The following is a 24,219-nucleotide window of genomic DNA, read 5'->3' as shown; positions in this document are numbered from 1 at the left end:
ACGTTTTGACACTAAATTAATAGAATTTATTGATAGAACACGCCCTATCATGCTTTTATTTCAACACCTTTCACTGCAATCAAACATACCAATGAGATAAATTCAAATTTCTTAACATGGCATATAAGAATAGATGACTACAATATCTAACAACTGATAAAATCATATGACATTAATATACAAATCAATATGTAAATTAACATTAAAATAAATTTCTTTCCTTTTTTCCCAAATAAACTATGGATGTAGACATATAAATATCTGCTTATTGTGTAATAAGCTGTAGCACAAATTATTCATATAGTCATTTTAATAATTCCCAAATCATCTCTTCAGTTTTAGAAAGTGTTGAGTTAATCTCTTTAAGGGGCCGTGATTTGATATTTAGAATCATAACCAGGTTCTCCCAACATCTTCCTATTACAATGACAGTCATTAGTCCCCAGTGCCCAGCAGCACTTAGTTGCGGCAATAAAGCAGATGGGTATGCTGTTTGCATGTCATTGCCACATAAGAATATGAATGCTAGTGTTTCCCACAGGGCATGAAACTCCTGTGCCTCAGGACACCCCCAAAAAAGGGGTGCCACAAAACTAGCTGCACTGCAGCCTGCTCCACTGCTTCTAACACCAACAGGACATTCTGGAGTATCAGGCAAGCACTGACACTCCAGCCACTATATGACTTCCCGGGGCCATATTAATCCACACCAGCAAGGTCAGTGGGACCCATAATCCATCTCTACAGCTTGCACTGCACATCATTAGGTAACTTATTCTGTCAATAAAATGTACCAGTTTGCAGGAAAGCGATTCGATATTTTAATAACTAGTATCTCTGTAATGGTGAATATAGTTGAATAATACCAGTCCTGCATACAGGACTCCTTACAGCTGACTCCAACCAACTAGCTTCCACCAACTCATCCCTTCCTCCCATCTTCCACGCAACTAGCATAGGAATACTGGTGATTCCCCAAAGACACTGTGTTCTTCCGCAGTCCATGATCTGCACATATCTAGAATGCCCTTCTCCTCCACATACTGAGTTATAATTTGCCTGAAAAGCCAGGTTATAATACCTTCCCCTAAATCCTCCATGTTCATAAAGTCACCCCTGTCAACTCAACAATTGATAAACACCCATTTTAAAGCATTTATCATATATTTGGTTATTTACTTACATGATTCTTACCCACCAGATTATGAGCAACTCAAGGGTAGAGACTATGTCCTAGTCCTCTCCATTTCCTCAATGAGTACAGTGGCTCGTGTATGGCAGGCACTCAAAACACATGTATTTAAAAGAAGAATGAAAAAACACCTAAACCAAAAGCAATTATTACCTTTGATCTTCTATACTAGATGCCATCACTGGAAAATTTTACATGCAAACTTAAACATGTACAAGAGAATACTTATCTTTTCTAAATTCTTTTAGAGACGACAGAGTGTACGTGACTTTGCAGAGGTGACACCAGTATAGCACTCCTCCCTGGCCTTCCCACTGGATTATCTCAGATAGTCTAATTATTACTTTTGCCGTAATGGGGTTATTATCAGTGAAGTTCTTTGTTTTAGATAGATACGTAAAATATCTATTTTTATTTAATTTGCCCTTATTTTCACATTTTTATAGCATATAAAGTATGCATGACTGCTATCATTATCCTCATCAGCATCACCATCTCACATTAGCTGTCCCTGTTAGAGGGAAACCTGGGTGGCTCAGTTGGTTGAGCATCCAACTTCGGCTTGGGTCATGATCTCATGGTTCATGGGTCTGAGCCCCACATTGGTCTTTCTGGTGTCAGCACAGAGTCTGCTTCGGATCCTCTGTCTCCCTCTCTCTCTGCCTCTCTCCTGCTCATGCTCTCTCTCTCTCAAAAATAAATAAAACATTTTTAAAAAATAAAAAAGACGTCCCTATTAGAATATAAATTATTTTGTCTATTTGTTTGTTCTTTCTTTCCTTCTTTCTCCTGTCTTTTGTTTCTTATTGGCTTTTTTTTTTTTTTGAGGTAAAATTGGTATATAACTGTATATTAGTTTTAGGTGTCCAACATGAGAATTCAATATTTGAATACACTATAAAGTGATCACAATAGTCTCATTACCATCCATCAACATACAATTGACCCTCTTCACCTTTTCCCCTCTGATAACCACCAATCTGTTCTATCAATGAGTTTTTTATTTTTGTTTTTAGATTTCACATATAAGTGAAATCATATGGTGTTTGTGTTTGATGTACTTAGCATAATACCCTCAAGATTCATCCATTTGTCACAAATGACAAAATTTCTTTCTTTTTTATGGCTGTTACTACGTTGTGTGTGTGTGTGTGTGTGTGTGTGTGTGTGTGTGTGTGTACATATATCTTCTTGATCTATTCACCCATCAATGGAAACTTAGGTTGTTTCCACATCTTGGCTATCATAAATAATGCTTCAGCGCATACAGGGCTGAATACATTTTTTAAATTAGTATTTTCATTTTCTTTGGATAAATACCCAGAAATGGAATAGCTGGATCATATGGGAGATGTATCTTTAATTTTTTTAAGTTTATTTATTTTGAGAGAGAGAGAGAAGTGGGTGAGAGTGCACCAGCAGGAGCGGGGGGGGGGGGGGGGGGGGGGCGGGCGCCAGAACAAAGAGAGAGAATCCCAAGCAGATTCTGCACTGGCAGTGCAGAGCCCAACCCAGAGCTCGATCTAATGAAACATGAGATCATGACCTGAACCGAAATCAAGAGTCTGCCATTTAATGGACTGAGCCACCCAGGAGCCCCTATTTTTAATTTTGAGGAACCTCCATACTGTTTTTCATAGTGGCTTGCACCAATTTACAATCTCACCAATTGTGTACATGGGTTCCCTTTTCTCCACATCCTCTCCAACCCTGATTTCTTATTTTTTGATAATAGCCATTCTAACAGGTGTGAGGTGGTATCTAATAGTGGTTTTGATTTGAAATTTCCTGATAAGCAGTGATGTTGAATGTCTTTTCATGTGCCTATTGGCCATCCGTATGATTTCTTTGGAAAAATGTCTATTCATTTTTTAGTCAAATTGTTTGGTTTTTCGTTACTGAGTTGCTTGAGTTCTTTACAGATTTTGGATATTAACCCCTTATTGGATATATGATTTACAAATCTTTTCTCCCATTCAGTAGGTTACCTTTTCATTTTATTGATGGTTTCTCTTGCTGTGCAGAACCTTTTAGCTAGATGTAGCCCCATTTGTTTATATTTGCTTTTGTTGCCTTTGCTCTTGGAGTCATATCCAAAAATTCAATACCAAGACCAATGTCAAGGTACCTACAAACTATGCTATCTGCTAGCATCAGTGCAACTGTGAATTTCTCAAAATTTTAATTATTGAAGTTAAAGTTTAAATCACTAATTAAGCAATATAATAAGGATCTAAAACTTGGGATTCCCATACCTTGAGAATTCTTCTCAAACAAAATGTTTTAATACATGAAAAGTTTATCTCAAAGCAACAGGGCCAAGTAAACAATGCCAGTACCTTACCACAAAGTAACAGATTTTAATTTTTTAAAGCATTTGCAAGTGAAAGGGTACCTGGCTGGCTCAGCTGGAAAAGCATGTGGCTGTTCATCTCAGGGTCATGAGTTCCAGCCCCAAGCTGGGTGTAGAGATTACTTAAATAAATAAATAAATAAACCTTTTTTTAAAAGCGTCTGCAAGTGAAAATAAAGCACAATTGCAAAACTGCTGATTTACCAGTTTGCATAAAAACTACCAACACTATATTTTAAAATAACTAAACCAAAAAGAAGACAAAAAGGAGACAGAGAATGAATGACACTTTCAAAAATATTATTAGTAAGTGCATTCATGGCATGTGTGAGGATACAGAGACAAATTCAGTCAAGCAAACTACCAACTAGGGGCGCCTGGGTGGTTCAGTCGGGTAAGTGGCCGACTTCAGCTCAGGTCATGATCTTGTGGTTTGTGAGTTCGAGCCCCACATCACTAACAGCCCCACTGTTAGTGCAGAGCCTGCTTGTGATTCCCTCTCCCCCACTCTCTCAAAATAAACAAGCTATAAAAAAAAAAAGAAAAGAAAATTACTAACTAAAGTTTTCATTGCAGATTAATGAATCTACAGTTAGTTATCTAGTTAATAACTGACATTGCAGTGCCTAAAGAGAAATGGCAAAAATATATTATTTATCCTACAAAAAAGTACCAGATTTTGAAACAAAATATTAAAGAAATGCTGTATAATTTTATGACAAGAGGGGTGCCTGGGTGGCTCAGTCTGTTAAGCGTCCGACTTCAGCTCAGGTCACGATCTCACGGTCCGTGAGTTCGAGCCCCGCATCGGGCTCTGGGCTGATGGCTCAGAGCCTGGAGCCTGCTTCCGATTCTGTGTCTCCCTCTCTCTCTGCCCCTCCCCCGTTCATGCTCTGTCTCTGTCTCAAAAATAAATGAAAACGTTAAAAAAAATAAAATAAAATAAAATAATTTTATGACAAGAAACTATAAAGTCTCTACAAAAAAAGTTTATTCTGGAAAAAAACTGAAATTTAAGTAACACTATTTTATTCCCAGAGAAGATCTGGAATGTAAAATCTCGCCTATAAATATGAATTCCACATTAAATAATGTTTTCAAAATAAAAAATCTAATCAATCCCCAGCTGCTACAATCCCAACTACTGGCTTTATACAGAGAAATGAGTTCAGAACACCACTCTCTGCTGTTCCACACCTCAGTGTATTGTCTATTCAAAAGGAAAGCTTTCATTTTAAAGTTTATGGGTTAAAAACAAATATTGACACTGTGAGTGATTCTCACTTTACAGATTTGTTGAAGGCTATTAACTGACTTTAAAAAAAAAATGGCTTATTTAACTGACAGTTTCAAACACCTGGATGAACTCAGTCAAAAATTTTCACGAACTGTGTGAAAGTATATTAATGAGTATGACAAAGCTTATAGATTCAAAGCAATAGCTCAGTTTCATAAAAATTAAGTTAAAATGATTCACCAGTGACAGTCAATGTTATAAGCTGAGTCCTAATTAAGGCTAGCAGAGTACTACATATGCTTCAAGAAGAATATCAACATTATTTTTAAATAACTGACATTTTTTCGGGGTGCCTGGGTGGTGCAGTCGGTTAAGCGTCCGACTTCAGCCAGGTCACGATCTCGCCGTCCGTGAGTTCGAGCCCCGCGTCAGGCTCTGGGCTGATGGCTCAGAGCCTGGAGCCTGTTTCCGATTCTGTGTCTCCCTCTCTCTCTGCCCCTCCCCCGTTCATGCTCTGTCTCTCTCTGTCCCAAAAGTAAAAAAAATAAAATAAATTAAAAAAATAAAAAAATAAACGTTGAAAAAATAAATAACTGACATTTTTTAAACTTCAATTGCATTTGGAATCCATTCACGTTATCAGAAGAAATTCAACATTACATTTGTCAGTGAAAGAAAAGAAAGAGCAAACAGTTAAAAAAGTGTTACTACCATTGGAGTGAAATTTAAAGAGAGTGAATTTTCAAGATTAATAGCATGAAAGGAGTTTCTATCAATCAAGGAAAAGGAAATAAGTTTTTTCTTACAATTTGCTACCAACTACTTCTATAGTTTGTCAATTCAACAAGAATCTGAAGAGATCATCACCAAATGGTCTTGATCAGGAATTATGTGTATATGTTTCAAAAATAAGTACATAAACCTTATAAAAAGTATCCTCATAGAAGCTAAGTTTCTCATTTTAGATGTCACAGGGTATTATTTAAAAGTTTTTACAATTCAACGTTTACTCTCTTCCATAATACCCTGCATTTTGTTTTGCTTATAATTATATAATAGAAAATGTGGGGCACCTGGGTGGCTCAGTCGGTTAAGTGTCCAATTTCAGCTCAAGTCACGATCTTGCGTTGAGTCCGGGGCCCTGAGTTGGGCTCTGTGCTGACAGCTCGGAGCCTGCAGCCTGCTTCTGATTCTGTGTCTCTCGCTCTCGCTGCCCCTCCCCCACTCACACTCTGTCTCCCTCACTCTCAAAAATGAATAAATGTTAAAACAAATAAAGAAAATGTGATTTTTTTTCTCCAAGCTTTTATTTAAATTCTAGTCAGTTAACATACAGTGTATTAAAATACCAAAAGCCCATAATTACCCACCTATACCCCCCCCCAAATCCAAACAGCTCTGAAAATAGAACTTCTTCTGTAAGCCTGGGCCAAAATTCTTGATCTGATTTAGCATGAGGCTATATACAGTCTTTAACCCATTTGTAAATATTCATGTTTCACTGGAGAAATGAGTTTGATTAGGGGCCGCTGTCCTGCCCCTGCTAAGAGTCATATATTGTATGGCATGTGCATTTTAAAATCCAAAACACTCTGAAACACATCTGGCACCACAAATTTCAGCTGAGGGATGTGTTTTCCATCTCCATTTTACAGAGTTTAGGGAATTAAAGTGACTTCTTCAAGACCACATAGCTTGTCAATGATGGAGGGAGAACTCTACTCCACACCTCCAAATCTTGTTTTCTAGTCCTCTCTACACTACTGACCATAAATGAAAAAACCTTTTTCTACATAAATAGACATTCCATATTTCGTATAATATCATGCCAGCATAAGTTAATATAAAAATTGTAATGCAGAACTTAAAAACAAAGTCTGTTTGTATCTAACCTTCAAAAAAATATACTTCCCGCTGCTTAAATTTGTTTACAGCCTCACCGTGTTACACAAATGAATTAAGGTCACTCTCTGGTTTGTGGTTACTGACCCAGAAGTTAAGACCACCATCAACTTTTATTCTGATGCTATTTTCACTAAAATTCATAAAAACCACAAAGCAAATAAAATTTTAGAGGAAGAAATATAAGTAATTATGCTAGGGACTGCAAAATTTTCTAATACCGATCCTGTCAATCTTGTGATAGTTGCATTTTTCAACAAGTATTTCTGATTTTCCCTCCCTACGTGGTAGGGCTACACTTTTCTGCCCTGAGTTAGGCATGATCAGCAACTTGCCTTCGCCAGTGAAATGTGAGAAGTTGTATATATATTTCTGAGAGGAAACTTTAAGAGAAAACTTGCAATTCACCCCAGTCTTTTCATTTTGGTCTCAACGTTCCAAACAGCTTCTTTATTGGCCTGTGTCCCAGAATGAGGATAACATAGAGACCCCAAGCGCCCCAGAGAAAACATATGGCATGGAAAATAAAGAGATCTATACTGTTTTAAGCTACTGATATTTAGGGAGAGCATAGCTTATAAACTGACACATTTGCTACCTCTCAGCTCCAAATCCACCCTTCTTTGTCCTGTTTTGATACTGGATCTGGACTCTGTAACCATTTGTCCTTCCCCAGTTGGCACAATTGTGAAGCTCTGTCAGCAGAGGGAGCCAGAGTGACATTAAAGGAAGAAGGGGCTTCTCCTTCTGGTTCTGGGTGCTTTGGGGTTTGTCCTGGGTTCCTTGGCTGTCCGGAGCTTGGCAGCCAGTGGCACTCACCCTCCTAACACGTTTCACTTAGCACCCTAGCGGGCATCCTTCCAGCAGTTTCAGTAGCACCCCAGCGGACACCGCAATAGGTGGCTTCCCAGAGACTTCCCTGAGAACTCCAGCCAGCTTCTCTGCAAGGCCCACCAACACCCTCGCAGATGACTTCCAGCTTGCCCACCCCAGCTTGTGGCAGCTCAGTGGGGTACAACCACACCCTCTAACAAGGGCTGAATCTCAGCCTTAGCCTTGGGGTTAGAAGGGATGTCTTCCAAATGTGTTGCTTCCTTGGGTACTCAGCTTCAGCACTAAAAGAGGTGGCGGCTCACTGCTAGAGGTTAATAATCCTTTATATTAAAGTTTTCCTGTTCAAATTACGACTGTAGTTTCTGTCTCCTCACTGGACACTGACATCTAGTCGATCCTAACATATACAACTACGTAGTGTGACATGAATTTATATTAGTAGTTTTGAAGGACAACCTTGGTTCGTGTTCTTTTTCTACTTTATTTCATAGCTATTTTTAATGTTTTATTACCTAAGTTAAACCAATTAATTACATTTTAAACACTGACATAAACTTCAAGTCATAATACACACTACATCTTTTCACTAATTCAGACTTCTTAGCTAATAATTATAAGAAAAAAATAATACATGAAAGCACACTCATTGCAGGATAAGAAAAGGTTCCTAGACCAAACATGCAAGAGAAACCATATTCCAGGGACCCCCCTGGGTGGCTCAGTCGGTTAAACGTCCTACTTCAGCTCAGGTCATGATCTCAGGGTTTGTGAGTTCGAGCCCTGGGTTGGGCTCTGTGCTGACAGCTCAGAGCCTGGAGCCTGCTTTGGGTTCTGTCTCTCTCTCTCTCTCTCTCTCTCTCTCTCTCTCTCTCTGCCCTTCCTCTGCTTATGTGTGCTCTCCCTCCCTCCCTCTCTCTCTCTCTCAAAAATAAACAAAAACACTTCAAAAAAAAAAAAAAAGGTTTAAGGGGCACACCCGGGTGGCTCAGTCGGTTAAGCAACAGACGGGCTCAGGCTTGAGTCATCATCTCGCAGTCACATCGGGTTCTGTGCTGACAGCTCAGAGCCTGGAGCCTGCTTTGGATTCTCTCTTTCTCTCTCTCTCTCTCTCTCTCTCTCTCTCTCTCTGCCCCTCCCCCACTCATGCTCGCTCACTCTCTCATTCTCTCTCTCTCTCTCTCTCAAAACTAAACATTAAAAAATTATTGAAGAAAAAAAGATTTACATGACTGTCAGATAATGAAAATATTTGGAAACATTTCAATAACTCTTCACTATTTAGTCATATGGCAAAGTTAATTCTCTTTCCATAAAAATAAATCCAATTATTAACTAAAACGAATACTTAAGAATACTTATGTGCTCTTTATATTCGAAGAATATAAAAGAATTCACACTGCTTGCCCCCAATGCCCCACCCCACTGGCAGTTAGACCAATATTTTTATTCAGGAGGAAATTGTTAAACAAATAAAAAATGAAGAGCAGATTGGGAGTGAGTTGAGGGAAATAAGGTATTATAAACCCATAGAAAAGTGCATTGTAAAATATTTCAGGGATATTATTCTGGAATTTGTATCTCTGTATACAAAATATATTTTTAAAAAATAAGAGTAGTACAAAGTCTACTTTATAAAAAACATATATCCAATTGTATCTAGGCCACTCACTAATGTAAGGAGAAAAATGGCCCCTCAAAGGTATTCACACTCTAACCCCGGGAACATGGAACATGTAACATCTCTTACATGGCAAAAGGGATTTTACAGATATGATTAAGATGGGGAGATTATTCTGGAATATCTGGGCCGACTCTAACCATCTGAGTGCCTAAAAGAGAAAAATCTTTCCCCACTGTGGGCAGAGAGAGATGTAGTGACAGAAGAAGGGCCAGAAATGGCATCATGAGAAGGATTTTCCAGATAAACACACTGAGGTGCAAAATTACCAAGTAACAGCTGAGATTCAAGCCCAAGCTGGCTGACTGCATAGTCCAGACACCTAAGCACTATGGTCTTAACTGTTTTCCAGAAGACTAAATAGCAGTGTGATGGAAAGAGAATGAGTTTTGGAGTTAGAAAGATCTACCCACCTCTGTGTTCTGCTACTTACAGCCTTTGTGACCTGAATCCTAGCACACAGTAGTCACCAAACAAATGTTAGTTCCCTCCTTCACTTTCTGCTACAAGTCTAGAGACCTATTCAAATTCAAAGCAAATCCTATGTAGAAGAGACTTCAGATACAAACTGAATACTAGCCTCACACTCTTGAATTTCCATTTCTCTTTCCTCTCACTCCACATATTCCTTCTAAGGAATCAGCTAAGACAACCTATGGTACCACAAAACTGTCGCTATATTCTAAGCTTTCATTATTACATCAACAAAAATAGACTGTATTTTACTGTAAGAACATTGCTAGAAAGTAAGGAGAAAAAAAAGTTTAAAGAAATGAAGCATGAGGTATAGGTAAAACAAAGGGACTTCAAATAATTTTAGCCATAGTACCTCAAAGAAACAGCTTATTACACACATCTTCTAGTTCATCTCTTTGGCTCAACTTTGTTACCATGTTGCCTTGTTAATATACTTAAAAAGTGGTCACTACCCATATACTAATATGCTTTAAGTGAATATTCTTTATCACCTACAAATCAACTTTATCACCTGTTCTAGACATTGAACGTGGTCTTAACAAAGGCTTTGTCCTCAAAGGTGCACAGCCTCCGCACTAGCTGGCCATTTAAATGTCTATGCTCCAGTTCTCTTGATTTTAAATCTCTGGGGATTTTCAAGCATACCTACAAAATGATCCAATTTCACACATTCTCTCAAGATTCATTTAGCTTCCTGCCCCTGCAATACCACCATCATCATTGCTCAGAGAATTTTCTTTTTTGACAATGGTTTCCAAAATGCTAACGACTCCTATTTCAAATAGAAAAATACTCCACATGAGAGCAAAAAAAAGTGTCTACCACCAGCAAAAGGTGGCTTAAACTCTCGCATCCTTGAACAAATATTTATTAAATGAAAAGTCTTTTAAGTGAAAAAAGTTATTTATTAAATATATTGTCTTCACTGATTTCATGTGTTGTTAAAAACACATGCTTGATTCCTAGTTTAACTAATACCATGCACCATAACCAATAACTGGCGTGTCCAAGAAGGATAACAATGAAACTTCTTGCAAATGTGACCACCAAATCCCAAAGATAATCATTTCTTGAGGTATCAGCAACTATCCACTCTTAGGCACTGCTACACTTAATTATTCACTCAAAACACATTTATATCCACTCACAATGGACTACCCACTGCAAACACAGTCCTTCTTCTATAATTTATTAGAAAAGAGGAAAAGTAATTCAATGACTATGATATAATAAAAAGCAGTTATTAAGAGTGCAAATTCTAGAATATGACTGTCTAGGTTTAAATCCTGGCTCCCCACTAAAAACTTTGAGCATACAACTTCAGTCTTTATTTTTTTCATCTATAAAAATGATAAAATAATAACTATCTCATAAGGTTGTCATGGGGGCTGAATTAGATAATGCATATATAATGTAGCATAGTAAAAGCACAGTAAGCATCCAGTATATGTTGGCTATGGAGGATTAATGTTGTAAGAGTTACAACAGAAGTATGCAATAAGGGTTGTGAGAGCAGAGGAAAACCTAACCCAGTTTTCAGCTGATTGGAAACCTGACATATACCTGGATTAAGAACTAGTAGGACTTAGGAGCACATCCGGCTGACTCAGTCAGTGGAGCATCTGACTCTCGATCTCAGGGTTGTGAGTTTGAGCCCCACGCTGGGTATAGAGATTACTTAAAAATAAAATCCTAAACAAAAAATAGTAGAACTTAACAAGAGAAAAGTGGGTAGGGCTTTCTAGGCAAAGAGAACAATATATCCTAGAATATTTAAAAAAAAAAAAAAAAACAATAAGGAACTAACTTCAATTTGATACAACCAAAGGTGTTCCCCAAGAAAGACTACCAAGATATAAAAACTGATAAAACATCACAAACGGACTTCTATGACACACCTAGAAATCTAGACTGCATAGTAAATGCAGTGGGGAAGCGCTGACAAATATTAAGGACTTTAAAATAGATTTGTGTGTTGGACCGTTGTACTATTATGGAAGATGGGTTAGAGGTGTGCCTGAAAGTGGAGATACCCATTTGGAGACGAATAATTAAGGAAAATATAATAAAGGCATGAAACAGTGCCTCGACAATGAAGACAGAAGGAGAGAGATTTCAAAGATCTTTGGAAGAGAATAATGACAGGATTTGGTAACTGATTATATTTGAGAGCTTAGGGAGAGTAAGGAAATTAGAAGGACTCCCCACCACCAGCACCAGGTCTCTCTGGTCTTATAAAATTCACTTCTGATTTCTATAAACCTTCCTAACCTTTAGTTTGGAAATGGAATTTAACCATAGCCTTCAACCTGCAAAACTTCTAACATGAGGCTTCAATTTATTCTAAAATGGATCCTAGCTGGGGTGCCTGGGTGGCTCAGTTGGTTAAGCATCCGACTTTGGCTCAGGTCAGGATCTCACAGTTTGTGAGTTCAAGCCCTGTGTCAGGCTCTGTGCTAACAGCTCAGAGCCTGGAGCCTGCTTCAGATTCTGTGTCTCCTCCTCTCTCTGCCCCTCCCCTGCTCATGCTCTGTCTCTCTCTCTGAACAATAAACGTTAAAAAAAATTTTTTTAAATGGATCCTAGGATTGCAAATTTTTCTGTCTCATTATGAGGTCTGTGTCCTATATCTGCTTCCAGAGCAGGTATCTCTGTGAAGATTTAGTGTACACACCTACCTTCTTGCACCTTCTCCAACAAATCCCCAGTTGGGGTACCGCCCACTTGTCATCAAGCAGATGAACAGACCCTTCCTGGTAAATTCTGTATTCACAAATCCTATGGCTGATTTAAGACTTAAGTCAGCTTAGACCAATCATTAAAGAGAAATCAACCTGTGGTAATAAAGTTCAGTACCACAGAAATACTTCTGGAGTCGGCCAGTGTAGACGGGAACTTTAAAGCTTTCCAAAGTTAAATAAGTAGCAGATAATAATCATGAGAATGTATTACTTACAATACCCACAGTAATAGATACAGCCCTAAAATCAGTGACTTAACAAAGAAGTGTATCTGTTATTCATACAAAGTCTAATGGAGGGTGGAGGCTAAGTCACCAGCCAGAACTTAATTACCCCAATCCATTTAGAAACAAGGAAAGCTGGAAAAGGTAGTCCAGGGCTAGGCAGTGCTGCATAGCAACAACTCTGTGAAAGAGGAATGTTAATCTTTGATGAACACCTAGCTATCTCCACTACAAAATTCATTTTTAACAGAAAAAAATTTTGTGCTGATAAAAACATCAATTAATTCTTTCAGCTCTTGGTCAAAAGGAATTATGTGTGATGTGTGATGAAATAGACTGTTCATATATGCACCTGAGAAGCAAATTGTTCACCAATAAACACCATTATGGTTATACTGTTATCTAGCTATATTGTTCAGGATATCCTTTTTTCCCAGCTTTAACATCCTAGAAGCCTAGCTGCAGAATGCATAAAACTGCTAAGTTATTTTTCCCTTACAGCTGAACATAAACTTAGTTGAGGGGAAAAAAAAAAAAAACTGCTAAAGAACATAAAGAATTCTATCTTCCTCCTGTGCCTAAAAGAGCATTTAACCAGAACCTCTGTTTAGCAGAACCTACCAAATTACGTGTGTGTAATGTAAGAAGGTTAAGTTTTTATAATCTATAAACTGTTTGAAACTTCTTAACTCTAAATGTCTTTAAAAAGCGTTTAGCTAGCACTATGTGATATGGAAAATACAAATTGGAGCTTTTTGACATGTGTATATAAAGTACATCTAATACATGTTCATAATACATAAACTATTATGTATTATGTAAAATTCGTCCATTCTTAGCCTAATTTAAACTATCTAGTTGCTTACAGTTGGGGGGGGGGGGTGGCGGTAACAGTTCTAGAGAGAAAATAGGTGAAATAATATTCTATCACTTTTAGACCTAAACCTGTTCTTAACTTTTCCCTTTCTATAATTCTACTTCTAATCCTATTTCTAGAACTTCCCATCACACAATCTAACAAAACTTCTCTCTCTTTCATAACACAATATGGTATGAAATCTGCAATAATTCACTAAGCTAAGACAAAGAGGAACAGAATCTTCCCCAACCACAATATGTCATTTACACAGCTAACCTCTTTTCTTTATCTTCCTAAACTACACTCACATTTCCAAAATTCCCTTGGAGGTGATATAGGAATATATACAAAAAAGGAAATTTGTTCTAGTTAAATCTAACATATAAAACAAAGATTGCGCAAGAGTTAAAAAACATCTGAAGAATGAAACAAAACCAGATGGTGAGAAACTCGCGGACACAAAGTTGTCAATGGGAGCAAGGAATGTTCAATAAAAGAAAAACAGATCTGTAGTTTTGGGGGAAAAAAATGACAAGACGTTAATAGATTTAGTAGAAAAAAGTTCCCTAAGCTAAAATACGAAGTAGCATTCCTCACAATTAGGAATGGATTCAAACAGTACTGATCTTCTTCTTCCCTTTTTCTTTGCCTTCTCTTCTTTCTCCCTTTTTGCCCTTTTTACTGCTACTCTATTATTTCCCATCCTGTCCCCCCTATATCACAAGTTATAGTCACTTCTAGTACAACTATTCACATTATAAACTGTTTAGAATAAGAAAAACAATAAAAGAAGCCTTCTCCGGCTGGTCTCTCAAGAGAACAATGGTCCTGAGACTAATTTAGAGAGCTGACCATCAGTGAGACGAGCAAAGACAGATCTACATGATGTACAGCAGTCAGTTGAGCAAGTCAGGCACCCTGAGAGCTTACTTAACCCTTACTTTTTTACCCTTACTTTACCTCCTGTTGTCAAATCCCAGTAATTTGGCTCCTAAATATTTCCAAATCTATCCTGCCTCTCCACCTCCAGCAGAAGTGTCCTCTTTCAGGGGCGCCTGGGTGGCTCAGTTGGTTAAGCGTCCGACTTCAGCTCAGGTCATGATCACACAGTCTGTGAGTTTGAGCCCTGCGTCCGGCTCTGTGCAGACAGCTCAGAGCCTGGAGCCTGCTTTGGATTCTGTGTCTCCCACTCACTCTGCCCCTCCCCTACTCATGCTCTGTCTCTCTCTCAAAAATGAATAAATGTTAAAAAAAATTTTTTTAAACAAAACAAAAAAGAACTGTCCTCTTTCATATCTCCATCATATATCACCTGGATTACCAGAAGACTCTCCTAACTACAGCCCTGGTCTCTAGCATCAATCCCTCAGACTGTAAGGCTGGGGGGTGCCCAACCAAATCTGATTACACTGTGTCACTGCTTAAAATCCCTCTGTTACTCCCTACTACCTTCAGGATTAAATCCAAATCAAAGGAAAACATACAACGTCTTTGAAGCTCTGACCCTTGCCATCTCTCAAGTCTCCTCTACCGACTCACTTCCAATAAGCCTTATGCTCCGGACATTGTAAACCACTTCAAATCAGTTTCTTGACTATGCCCTGCCTCTCTTTTACAAATGAGAGTTAAAGTCTGGGATTGAAAGACTTGGGAGTTTTCGTATTTTTGCTTGGAACATCTTCCTCTGCCCAATGAACATCTACTCATTCTTTGAGTCTCAGCCTAGGTGTCATCTCCCCCAAACTGGATAAGGTGCTCCTGTTCAATGAATATATCCATGATACACTGTGCACGTGGTCTCCCAGTACTTATCATGCAATATTGTAACTGTGGTTTATCATGTTCCTTATAGTGACTTCCTACAGGGTTAGCTGAGAATGGTTAAGAGTGTTTTAACACCCAGAAATAGATATCTGCATTTCATCAGGTGACTAGAGAATACGACAGTATCTGTAGTCTCTAGAATCTTTAACATCTAGGAGTAAAATTTCTACATAATTAAAAAGGATAAAATGTGTTACACCCTCAAAACAATACTAAAGAGACAGCAAACTACTCACTTGATTACTCTGACATATTTTTTACTATGGTCACGATGTTCCAAAAACACTTTTACTGTGTTTTTTCATGACACTTCACATTTCAGTGTGCTCATGTGATTATGGTTGGCCTTCGGTTGTCTGCCTCTGAAAGGAATGAATTATAGAAATTTCTATCCGAAATATTCTCTACATCACTTACCATTCAGCTCTGTTAAACACACTGGAAATATACAAACACTTTCAAAGTAAAGTCGTAATTTTTAAAGCAAAATATTCTTTATATTAAAAAATAATTACAATTTCAAGATGACATATTACAATATTCTTCTGGTTTCTAATCAAAACAGATGTGCTCTTAGTCTAAAAGAAAGATGAGTCAAGGGGCGCCTGGGTGGCTCAGTTGGTTGAGCGACTGACTTCAGCTCAGGTCATGATCTCGCAGTTTGTGAGTTCAAGCCCCATGTTGAGAGTCCCTCTCTGTCTCTGCCTCTCCCCCGCTCATGTTCTCTTTCTCTTTCTCTCTCTCAAAAATAAATTAACATTAAAAAAATGTTTTTAATAAACAAATAAAAGATGAGTTGCAATCATACGCAAATACTGTAAGTTTTCTCCTAGTAAAAAAAAAAAATAATAAATAAGCAAAATTGCACATAGGTTTAAAAATTACAATTGATTTTGAAAATAAGGGCACTACTACCTAAGCAAACTTTTTTCTTCTAGATCTTCAAATTTCACCTTGAAAGCAAGCACTACCTAGCTGAACACAGTATTTTATTCCCCAACATTTCATTCAGTCACCCAACTAATATTTTTAAGTACTACTATGTATAAAACATTGTGTTGGGTTAGAAGCTAAGGCTGATATGGTGAACAAGACAGACATGGTGTCTGCTCTCTGGGAGTTTATAATCTAGCAGGGCAGACAGACCATAAACAAATAAAGAAATTGTAAATTTTAATAAGCATAACTGGAAAATATTAAAGATGATATGAAAAAGAAGAAAGAAAAGAACCTACTTAAGAACATGGGGCAAGAAAGAGCTCTCTAAGGAGGCAAATTTGAAGCTAAGAGGCAAAGTGGAAGTCATACAAAGAGTGTGTGCATTTGAAAAGCAATGGAAAGCAGAGGAGCACTCTAAATTGACACTTCAAAATGAGATTAACCTGATAAGACTCGCTGAGTTCTCAGATATAATATAAGACAAATAAATAAATACATATTTTGATTTATTAATAGAGTAAAAAATTGATCGCAGACAACTGTAAGGACAATCACAGAGTAATTTGCACAAATTAGTTCCCTCGCATTCACCCATGATAATCAGTATCTTGCCAATAACCAATAATTTGGTGTCTTATTTCTGCTGCTACACCTTAGTTTCAGACTCTAAAAATGTTTTTTGCTGAGGAAATTGCTGCCGATTCATCACCTTCCCTCTCCATCCCTGGGCTTCTAGATAAATAATGAAGGCACTTAAAAGTCCTTCGGGCATTTTTTTGACTTCCCAGTAGACAAAGAAGAGAATGTCTCAATTGGAAAAAAAAAAAAAAAAAGTTAAGATTTCATCGAAGAATGCTATGATAATATTAAGGTTCAGAAACTATTGTCTAGGGGTGCCTGCATGGCGGTTAAATGACTGACTTCGGCTCAGGTCATGATGTCACAGTTCGTGGGTTTGAGCCTCACATTGGGCTCTGTGCTAACAGCTCAGAGCCTGGAGCCTGCTCTCTGGATTCTGTGTCTCCCTCTCTCTCTGCCCCTCCCCCGCTCATGCTCTGTGCCTCTCTGTCTCTCAAAAATAAATAAATGTTAAAAAAAAATAATAAACTATTGTCTATAATCAGTTAATAACGACTTTTTTTGGCACACTTATTTATGCCAGGACATTTAATCTACATTGATCATAACAATCCTTCAAGGTAGGTGTTATTATTTTGATAATACAGATGAGGAAACATGGGCTCAGAGAGTTTAACAACATAAGCAAGACCTTACAGTTATTAATTAGTAAAATAAGGTTTCAAGTCAAAATCCAGCTGGTCCCTCACACTTGCCTCCATTACCTCTCTCTTCGTCACACAGTATAATCAGTTCTTTATCAATATATACTCAATGACAATAGAGTCAACAAGGAGATATTATTTAATTATCCTAGTTGCTTTAAAATACAGATTATATATAAAGAATTTATTAGGTACTTTCTCATAAATGCCAATCAGTTTTTTAGAATGCATTTGCAATTCTTAAAACTGATAGATTTTTCATTCTTGACAATGGTCGTGGTTATTTACATAATAATGATTTTTGTTTAAAAGTCTTCATGATTAAATTGCATTTTTATTTCACATGCCATGTTCTTAAATTTTCATTTAGCTATAAGAAGAAAATATGGTAGTCTTTTAAATATTAGGATGAGAAAGATCATTCTAAGTACATCACAAACTCAAAAGACATAAAACAAAAAGTGAAAAATTAAAATGCATTTTTTAAAAATCCTGACCAGTAAAAAAAAAAAAAGGCATAAAAAAGGTCATAAAACAAATGACAATAAAAAGAGCTTCTATAATTCACTAAAAATGACCAAAAGAAAAACAAAAAACTAAACAAATGCAAAAGGCTCTCAGCCTCACTGATAATAAGAAAATTTCAATTAAATCTACGATGGCATATCTTTCACCAAAGTATTGGCTAAGAGTATCACACACTGAATTGGAAAGGATATGGAAGCCTACCTAGTTTAAGTCACTTATGCATACTTATTGTATGAAAATAAATTTGGCATTATTTATTAACATTTAAAATATACTGACCTTTTGACCCAACAATGCATTTCTAGGAATTTATTCCAGAGATATATTCAAATATGTAAGAAATGATATATGCACAAAGATATTTATTGCAGTGTTGTTTCTAATGGCAAAATTAGAATCAACCTAAATACCCATAAATATGGTTCTAGATAAAGAAATTACAGAACATTCATAGAATGAGATATTACACAGCCATTAAAATGAATGAGGAAGCTATATATTAATGGGTGTGAAACTGATCTCCTAAAAAGTAAACTGCAGGGCACATTTATGGTTTTTATGTTTACACATATACATCCATACATCTGTGTGCACACACACACACATTATAGATGCACACAATATGTGATATATACACATATCTACTTTTACACATAGAGTATTTCTGGAATAGTATACAATACAGTGGCAAAAGTAGTTGCCTCTGGCTTGGAGAAAAAGTAGCTAAGAAATTTTGTACCATAGGTATATATTATCTATTCATAAAAAAGCTTATAAATTGGCTTTGAAAAATACTCTTAAAATTGAATTATTAAAAAAATTTAGAACTGCTCATCTATGTTTTAAACATAAGCTAAATTATTACTCTGATCTATCATGAAATCTTTACTCACTGTCTTCTTTTATTTGGGAAGCAAATAAAAGACATTTGACATTAATAAAAAATCCAAACTGAGAATACAAAGATAATTTACACAGCAAAAAACATTATTTCTAATTTGTTATAAAAAAAAAATCCTTATCTGAAAGACTATGATATGCACATAGTAGAAACTCAATAAATATTTACTGAATGAATACTTACTTTTCTATTGATTTCAGTGGTTTTGCTTATCTCATACATTTTTTTTCTTAATACCACATCAAAAAAAAAAATCACTCGAAAATATAAACCTAATAAATTATGCCTTTCTTTCAAAAAAATTATTCTTCATTTTCCCAACAAAATTTATAAACTGCCTCATTAACATTACAAGTCATATCAACATTACTTATTAGTTACCTAATATGTGCAGGTGTTAAGTATGCTGCAAAACACAAACTCCAAAGAAGGGTACATTATTATTCTTGCCCTCAAGAAGTTTACAATCTTGAAAGACGAGGCTTAAAAACACTAATAAGTAAAAGAACACTATAGATTTTACCTATAGATTGAGTTATCAAAACTAAAACTGTATGTGGATTTCTGGTAAGGATAAAAAAAAGCAATTACTGATCTATTGAGGGATCTACTGAGATACAGATGCTTCAAAATTTTAGTATCTCAATCAGACATAAAATAAAATTACTTGATGGTGACAGAACACTTCCGAATATATGAATATTCAGCAAGGCTTTGAAGAAATTGCTAATAAATATAAATAGTCCTTAATTAATCTCTTCATAGAAAGAGAGATTACTATAGTGGTCTCAATGTCTTTTGATCACTCACCTCTCCCATTAAAAATATCTCAGGCGTGAACTTCTAAATACGTGCATATGTATTTACAAATTATATGGGTCTTAATATTGTCAATCTATTTATTAAATATCAGTAATACTTAATTTCTTTTTCAAAGAAAGATAGAACTTGAAATATAAGTTTTAATATTCTCTTCCTGTACTCCAACATATCATCCTGTGATGTACTTCGTATGCACATCCCCCTTGGTATGAATTCTTAATATGAAAATATTTTCATCCAATGGTTTCAATTTTTCACACATCAAATTTTAACGTAATTGTTACAAGGCAGCAGACATCAACCTGATTTTCAGTTTGTTTCTCTCTGTCCATGACCTTCTCTCAAAATAAATGTTAACATGCAATTAAATGGGCATCTCTAATTAAATGGACATCACTAAAGAGAAACAAAGGACAGTGTAGTCTTGACCAGATAAATGACCCCTAAAACTTAATGAGAAATAGTAATCATTGAAGAATACTAATATCACTTTTTCTTATATATAGTATTTGTAACTTAATACCCAATATTGATAATATATTACTTCATACATTATAAACTTATTTAAAACAATTTTTCTTTCATTATAATTCTATTATAAAATCTAATGTTTTCCTCATTTTCCTTGCCTAGTCTTAACTTATTTAAAAAGCCAAAAACATTTTTATAGAACATTTAAAATTAAATTTGTAATTATATTATGCTTTAACTCCAAAAAACTTCTTGTTAAAATGAATACAAAAATAATTCTGAAGCCATGTAGGCCATTTTGAGGTATAACTCCTTCCAAGACTAAGTTAGGCAGAAATGCAAATAGATATTTAAAATAAATATGAAGATTTTTCATCAATGTAATCTCTCTGACTGTATGAATGTATGTTTAGAGAATGTTTCTACCTAAACTGTGTGAATATGAATGCATGAACATTCTATGTATTTGCATAGTATACAAGCTTACACAGAAAGGTAATGTATGTAATGTAATGTACCTACCTGAAAAAGCCTTTCGCAACATTTTCCTAATGTAACCTATTGTTCAATCTGAGTAATTCTTAATTCAGTACTGAAAAATTCATTTACATCTCTATATACTAGAACAATAAGTGGATTTGGAACTACAGTGAACTAGCCAGTATATACTATGATTTAGCATACTACAAAGAAATAAAAACACATTGTACATTTAAATATATGGGTCAAAGAAATAAAACTATGTTTTATTTGACATCACTTTGGCAACACTAATTTTATCACAATTATAGTAGAAAATATAGATTCATATACTTAAATATCAAATTCTAAGTCATCAAAAAGCTAGGCATTGTTAGTATATATAGTAAAGCAAAGTGAGTATTATGCTCAAAAAGCTTTTAAAAATAATGCTTTATTCTAGCATTAGTTAAAATAAGCTACTTAAATCTCATAACCATTTTTCATTTACCAAGCCTATTAATAAATCATATTCCCAAACAAGTCTCCAAACCCACAAATTAGCTTTGAAGAAGCAACTCTTCTTTATTCCAGTTAGTATGTCAGAAATATTTGTTCTTAGTCCTTCAATTTTTCTCAAACATTTAGAGATATTTGATATATTTTTACCATAATTTACAGTATTTTCATTAAAATATGAAAATATATATGTATAGACAGAATGATCTCTGTATAAGTGTATTAAAGAATACTGAATTCAACAACCTGTTTTAAAATTTACATGATTAGAGGTCAGTGTATTGCATCCTTCATAGAGGAACTCTACTCTTTCAATTTTGTGTTTCTGTGGAGAATATGGGAAAAATATATTTGATAACATGCAAAAGAACAGTCCCACCGCTGGCATATAAACGGTCCAAGTTAATCTCTTAGTGAATAATTCATTTCAAGTAAAAAGAAAAAAGTTGAGTTGGAAAAACATAAAAAGGTTAAGCATCTTCTGCACAATCTCTTTCACACAGTATCTGAGAAATCAAATAACCATAAAACATTTAACAGCTAACCTGTAGAAACAAATCTCTTTGCTAGACTGACAAAAGGCGTCTCAAAGCTGTATCTCTGTCTGGACAGTTCCCTGGTGCTGAAGTTACACAGCGCTAAACCGCCGCCTGGGTGCTGCTTTTACTCTCTCACCCTCGGCAAAATCCCGGCTGCCTACACTATGAACACGAGTAGTAGAACTTCACAAGGTAGGAAGCATCCCAAACTGCAGTAATGGTAGGAACTGGAGCCTCTTCAGAGTCACTTCAGGATTAAACAGATTTACTAGTTGCAAACAGGAAGAGCAGCAGAGTGCAGGGTGTTAGAACCCGCCGAGGGGGAGGGGCTGGAAGATGGCGGCGGCCGCACACCCACCCGAGACTTGCCAGAGTTTAGGCCCCTCGCCTGCACAGCCGCCCCCCTGCCCGCAGCGACCGCGGGCAGCTCTGCTCGTCTCCGCGTCGGAGGCAGGGCCGCCCTGCGGAAGCGCGGGACGAGGGGCCCCTGCTGCGCCCGCATCCCCGGCGGCGCGCCTTCGCCCGGGTCCCGGCCAGGGAGCACCTGTGCACGGCCATATTGGATTCATTGCCCCAGTCACTGCCACCGCGCGGGGGCGGCTGGAAAGGAGAGGGGACGCGCGGAGCCTGGGTTCAGCTTCAGCCCCGTGGGGACCCTGAAGCCCAACCGGCCCGCGGGGGAAGCCGAAAGGACGCCCGGGAAAATTACAACGCCTAAAGGCTCGCCACCCTCATCTCGGCCGGCCTCGGCACCTTCCCTTCCCGACACACACCCCCGCGCTCTGACACCCAGAAAGCAGCCCCGGCGGCCGGCGCCGGCCGCAGCCCTCGTGGCCCAGGCGCCGCCGGCTGGAGGGAGGGCGGCGATCCGGGGCGCGCAGGCGGCCGCAGGGCAGCGGCCGTGGGGGCGGAGGGGAGGGAGGGGGGCGGGAAGATGGAGCCGGGTCCTTACTTGAGCACCGACTGCTCCTTCTCCTCTTCTTTCTTCTGCCGATCCATGACGGCCAGGATGATTTTCCTCTCCTCCTCCGTGAGGTGGCTGAGGTCGGGCATCTCGGGCTGCAGGGGCGGCTGAGAGGCCGCCGGGGTGGGAGCCGGGCGGCCCCGCGGCCCGACAGGAGCCGACATGTTTGGTGGAGCCTAACCACCCTAGGGAAGCAGGGAGGCAACTCCACTGGCGGCGGCGGCGGCACCCGCGCGGGCGGCTGGGGCAGCCTCCGGCGCTGGGACAAATACATACAAATCAACGGCCTTCAATCCGAGGCGACAGCCCCCCTCCCCCAAGAAAGAAAGAGCGGAGGGGGAGGGGAGGGCGAGCGCGGCGGGGAGTGAGGGCTGAGGAGTGCGCTCCGGGAAATGTTTCTTCTTCCCGGGGGCGAAGGGCTGGCAAGTGAGCGGTTTGGCAGAGAGGAGCGGGAGGCCGGGCCGGGACGCGGAGTGCGCGGAGCGGCGGGGGAGGGTGGTGGAGTAAGGTGGCGGGGACGGCTAAGGGTGGGGTGACTGGAGGGAGCGGGCGGGAGGGCGGCGCGCCGGCCGGGGCGCGAGTGTGTCCGGCGGGGGCGGGGGCGCGCGCCGCGGCGGAGGGGAAGGGGTAAGCCGCGAACCAGCCCCCTGGGGGAGTCCCGGGAACTCGCTTCGAGCGCGGGGAGGCAGCGTCCCGCCAGTCGGAGGGACGCCGGGGCGGGAGCAGAGAGGGGAGTGAGGACGCAGGGGCTAATTTCCCGGAGAAGCAGCTCAGCTGTCCCGCCGGCTGACGCGTCACTGGGTTTCCAGACGCCGCGGAGGGAGGACCCCTCCAGAAACGACCAGGGAAGGGCCGCGGGGCCGAGGGCGGCCGCCGGAGACAGCTCCGGGCTAAAGCGGAGAAGCGAAAGCTAGGAAGGGATGACTAGGGCTAGCGGCGGAGATTCCCGGGGCCACGGCCCACCGGCTGCCAACGCCCGGATCCGAGCGAGCTTCGACGCGTAGCAGGGTCGGGCGCTGGTGCTTCTTCATCACGCGCCCGCCCGCAGACCCTCAGCGGCCGCCGCCCCTTGGGTCGGTGGAGTCGGCGCCGGGGGCCCGCTCCCTACGCCGCTGCTGCCGCCGCCGCCGCTCGGTGCCGCCGCCCGCGCCTCCTCCGCCCCTCCACCTCCCGGGCTCCTCCCGCGGGGGCCGCGTCACCTCCTGGCCGCCCGGGCCCGGGCTAGGCGAGCACCCCTCCCGAGCGCGACCTGTGGGCTGGGGGCGGGAGGGAAGAGGAGGAGTAGAGAACGAGTTTTCAAGGGAGGGAGGGGGGTATAGAACGCTGGCCGGGGGGGGGGGGGTCGCCCAAGGAGTCGAGAGTAGGGGACAAGAGCGTGAGCTGTGCTGGATGGGGGGCGCCCTGTGGGTCAGGTCTGGAGGTAAAGGAGTGGGAGCCTGGGGGCGGGGAGGAGTGTGGGAGGAGTGTCAGGTC

At 39.2% G+C, this 24,219-nt stretch overlaps 1 protein-coding gene across 1 annotated transcript in view; it reads right to left on the bottom strand.

Annotated features, from left to right (window-relative positions):
- The window catches only part of LOC125156200 (regulating synaptic membrane exocytosis protein 2-like), a 184,693-nt gene extending 161,669 nt beyond the window's left edge, over window positions 1–23,024 (bottom strand). Inside the window, exon 1 of the mRNA XM_047841968.1 lies at window positions 22,735–23,024. Coding sequence (XP_047697924.1) covers window positions 22,735–22,910 — 176 coding nt within the window. The 5' untranslated portion in view covers window positions 22,911–23,024. The remainder of the gene's footprint in view (window positions 1–22,734) is intronic.
- Window positions 23,025–24,219: the final 1,195 nt, after the last annotated feature.

Source organism: Prionailurus viverrinus, chromosome F2 (assembly GCF_022837055.1).
Source record: "Prionailurus viverrinus isolate Anna chromosome F2, UM_Priviv_1.0, whole genome shotgun sequence".
NCBI classification, from domain to species: domain Eukaryota; kingdom Metazoa; phylum Chordata; class Mammalia; order Carnivora; family Felidae; genus Prionailurus; species Prionailurus viverrinus.
Note: the sequence above shows the minus strand (reverse complement) of the source record. Positions and strands in the feature narration are given on the sequence as shown.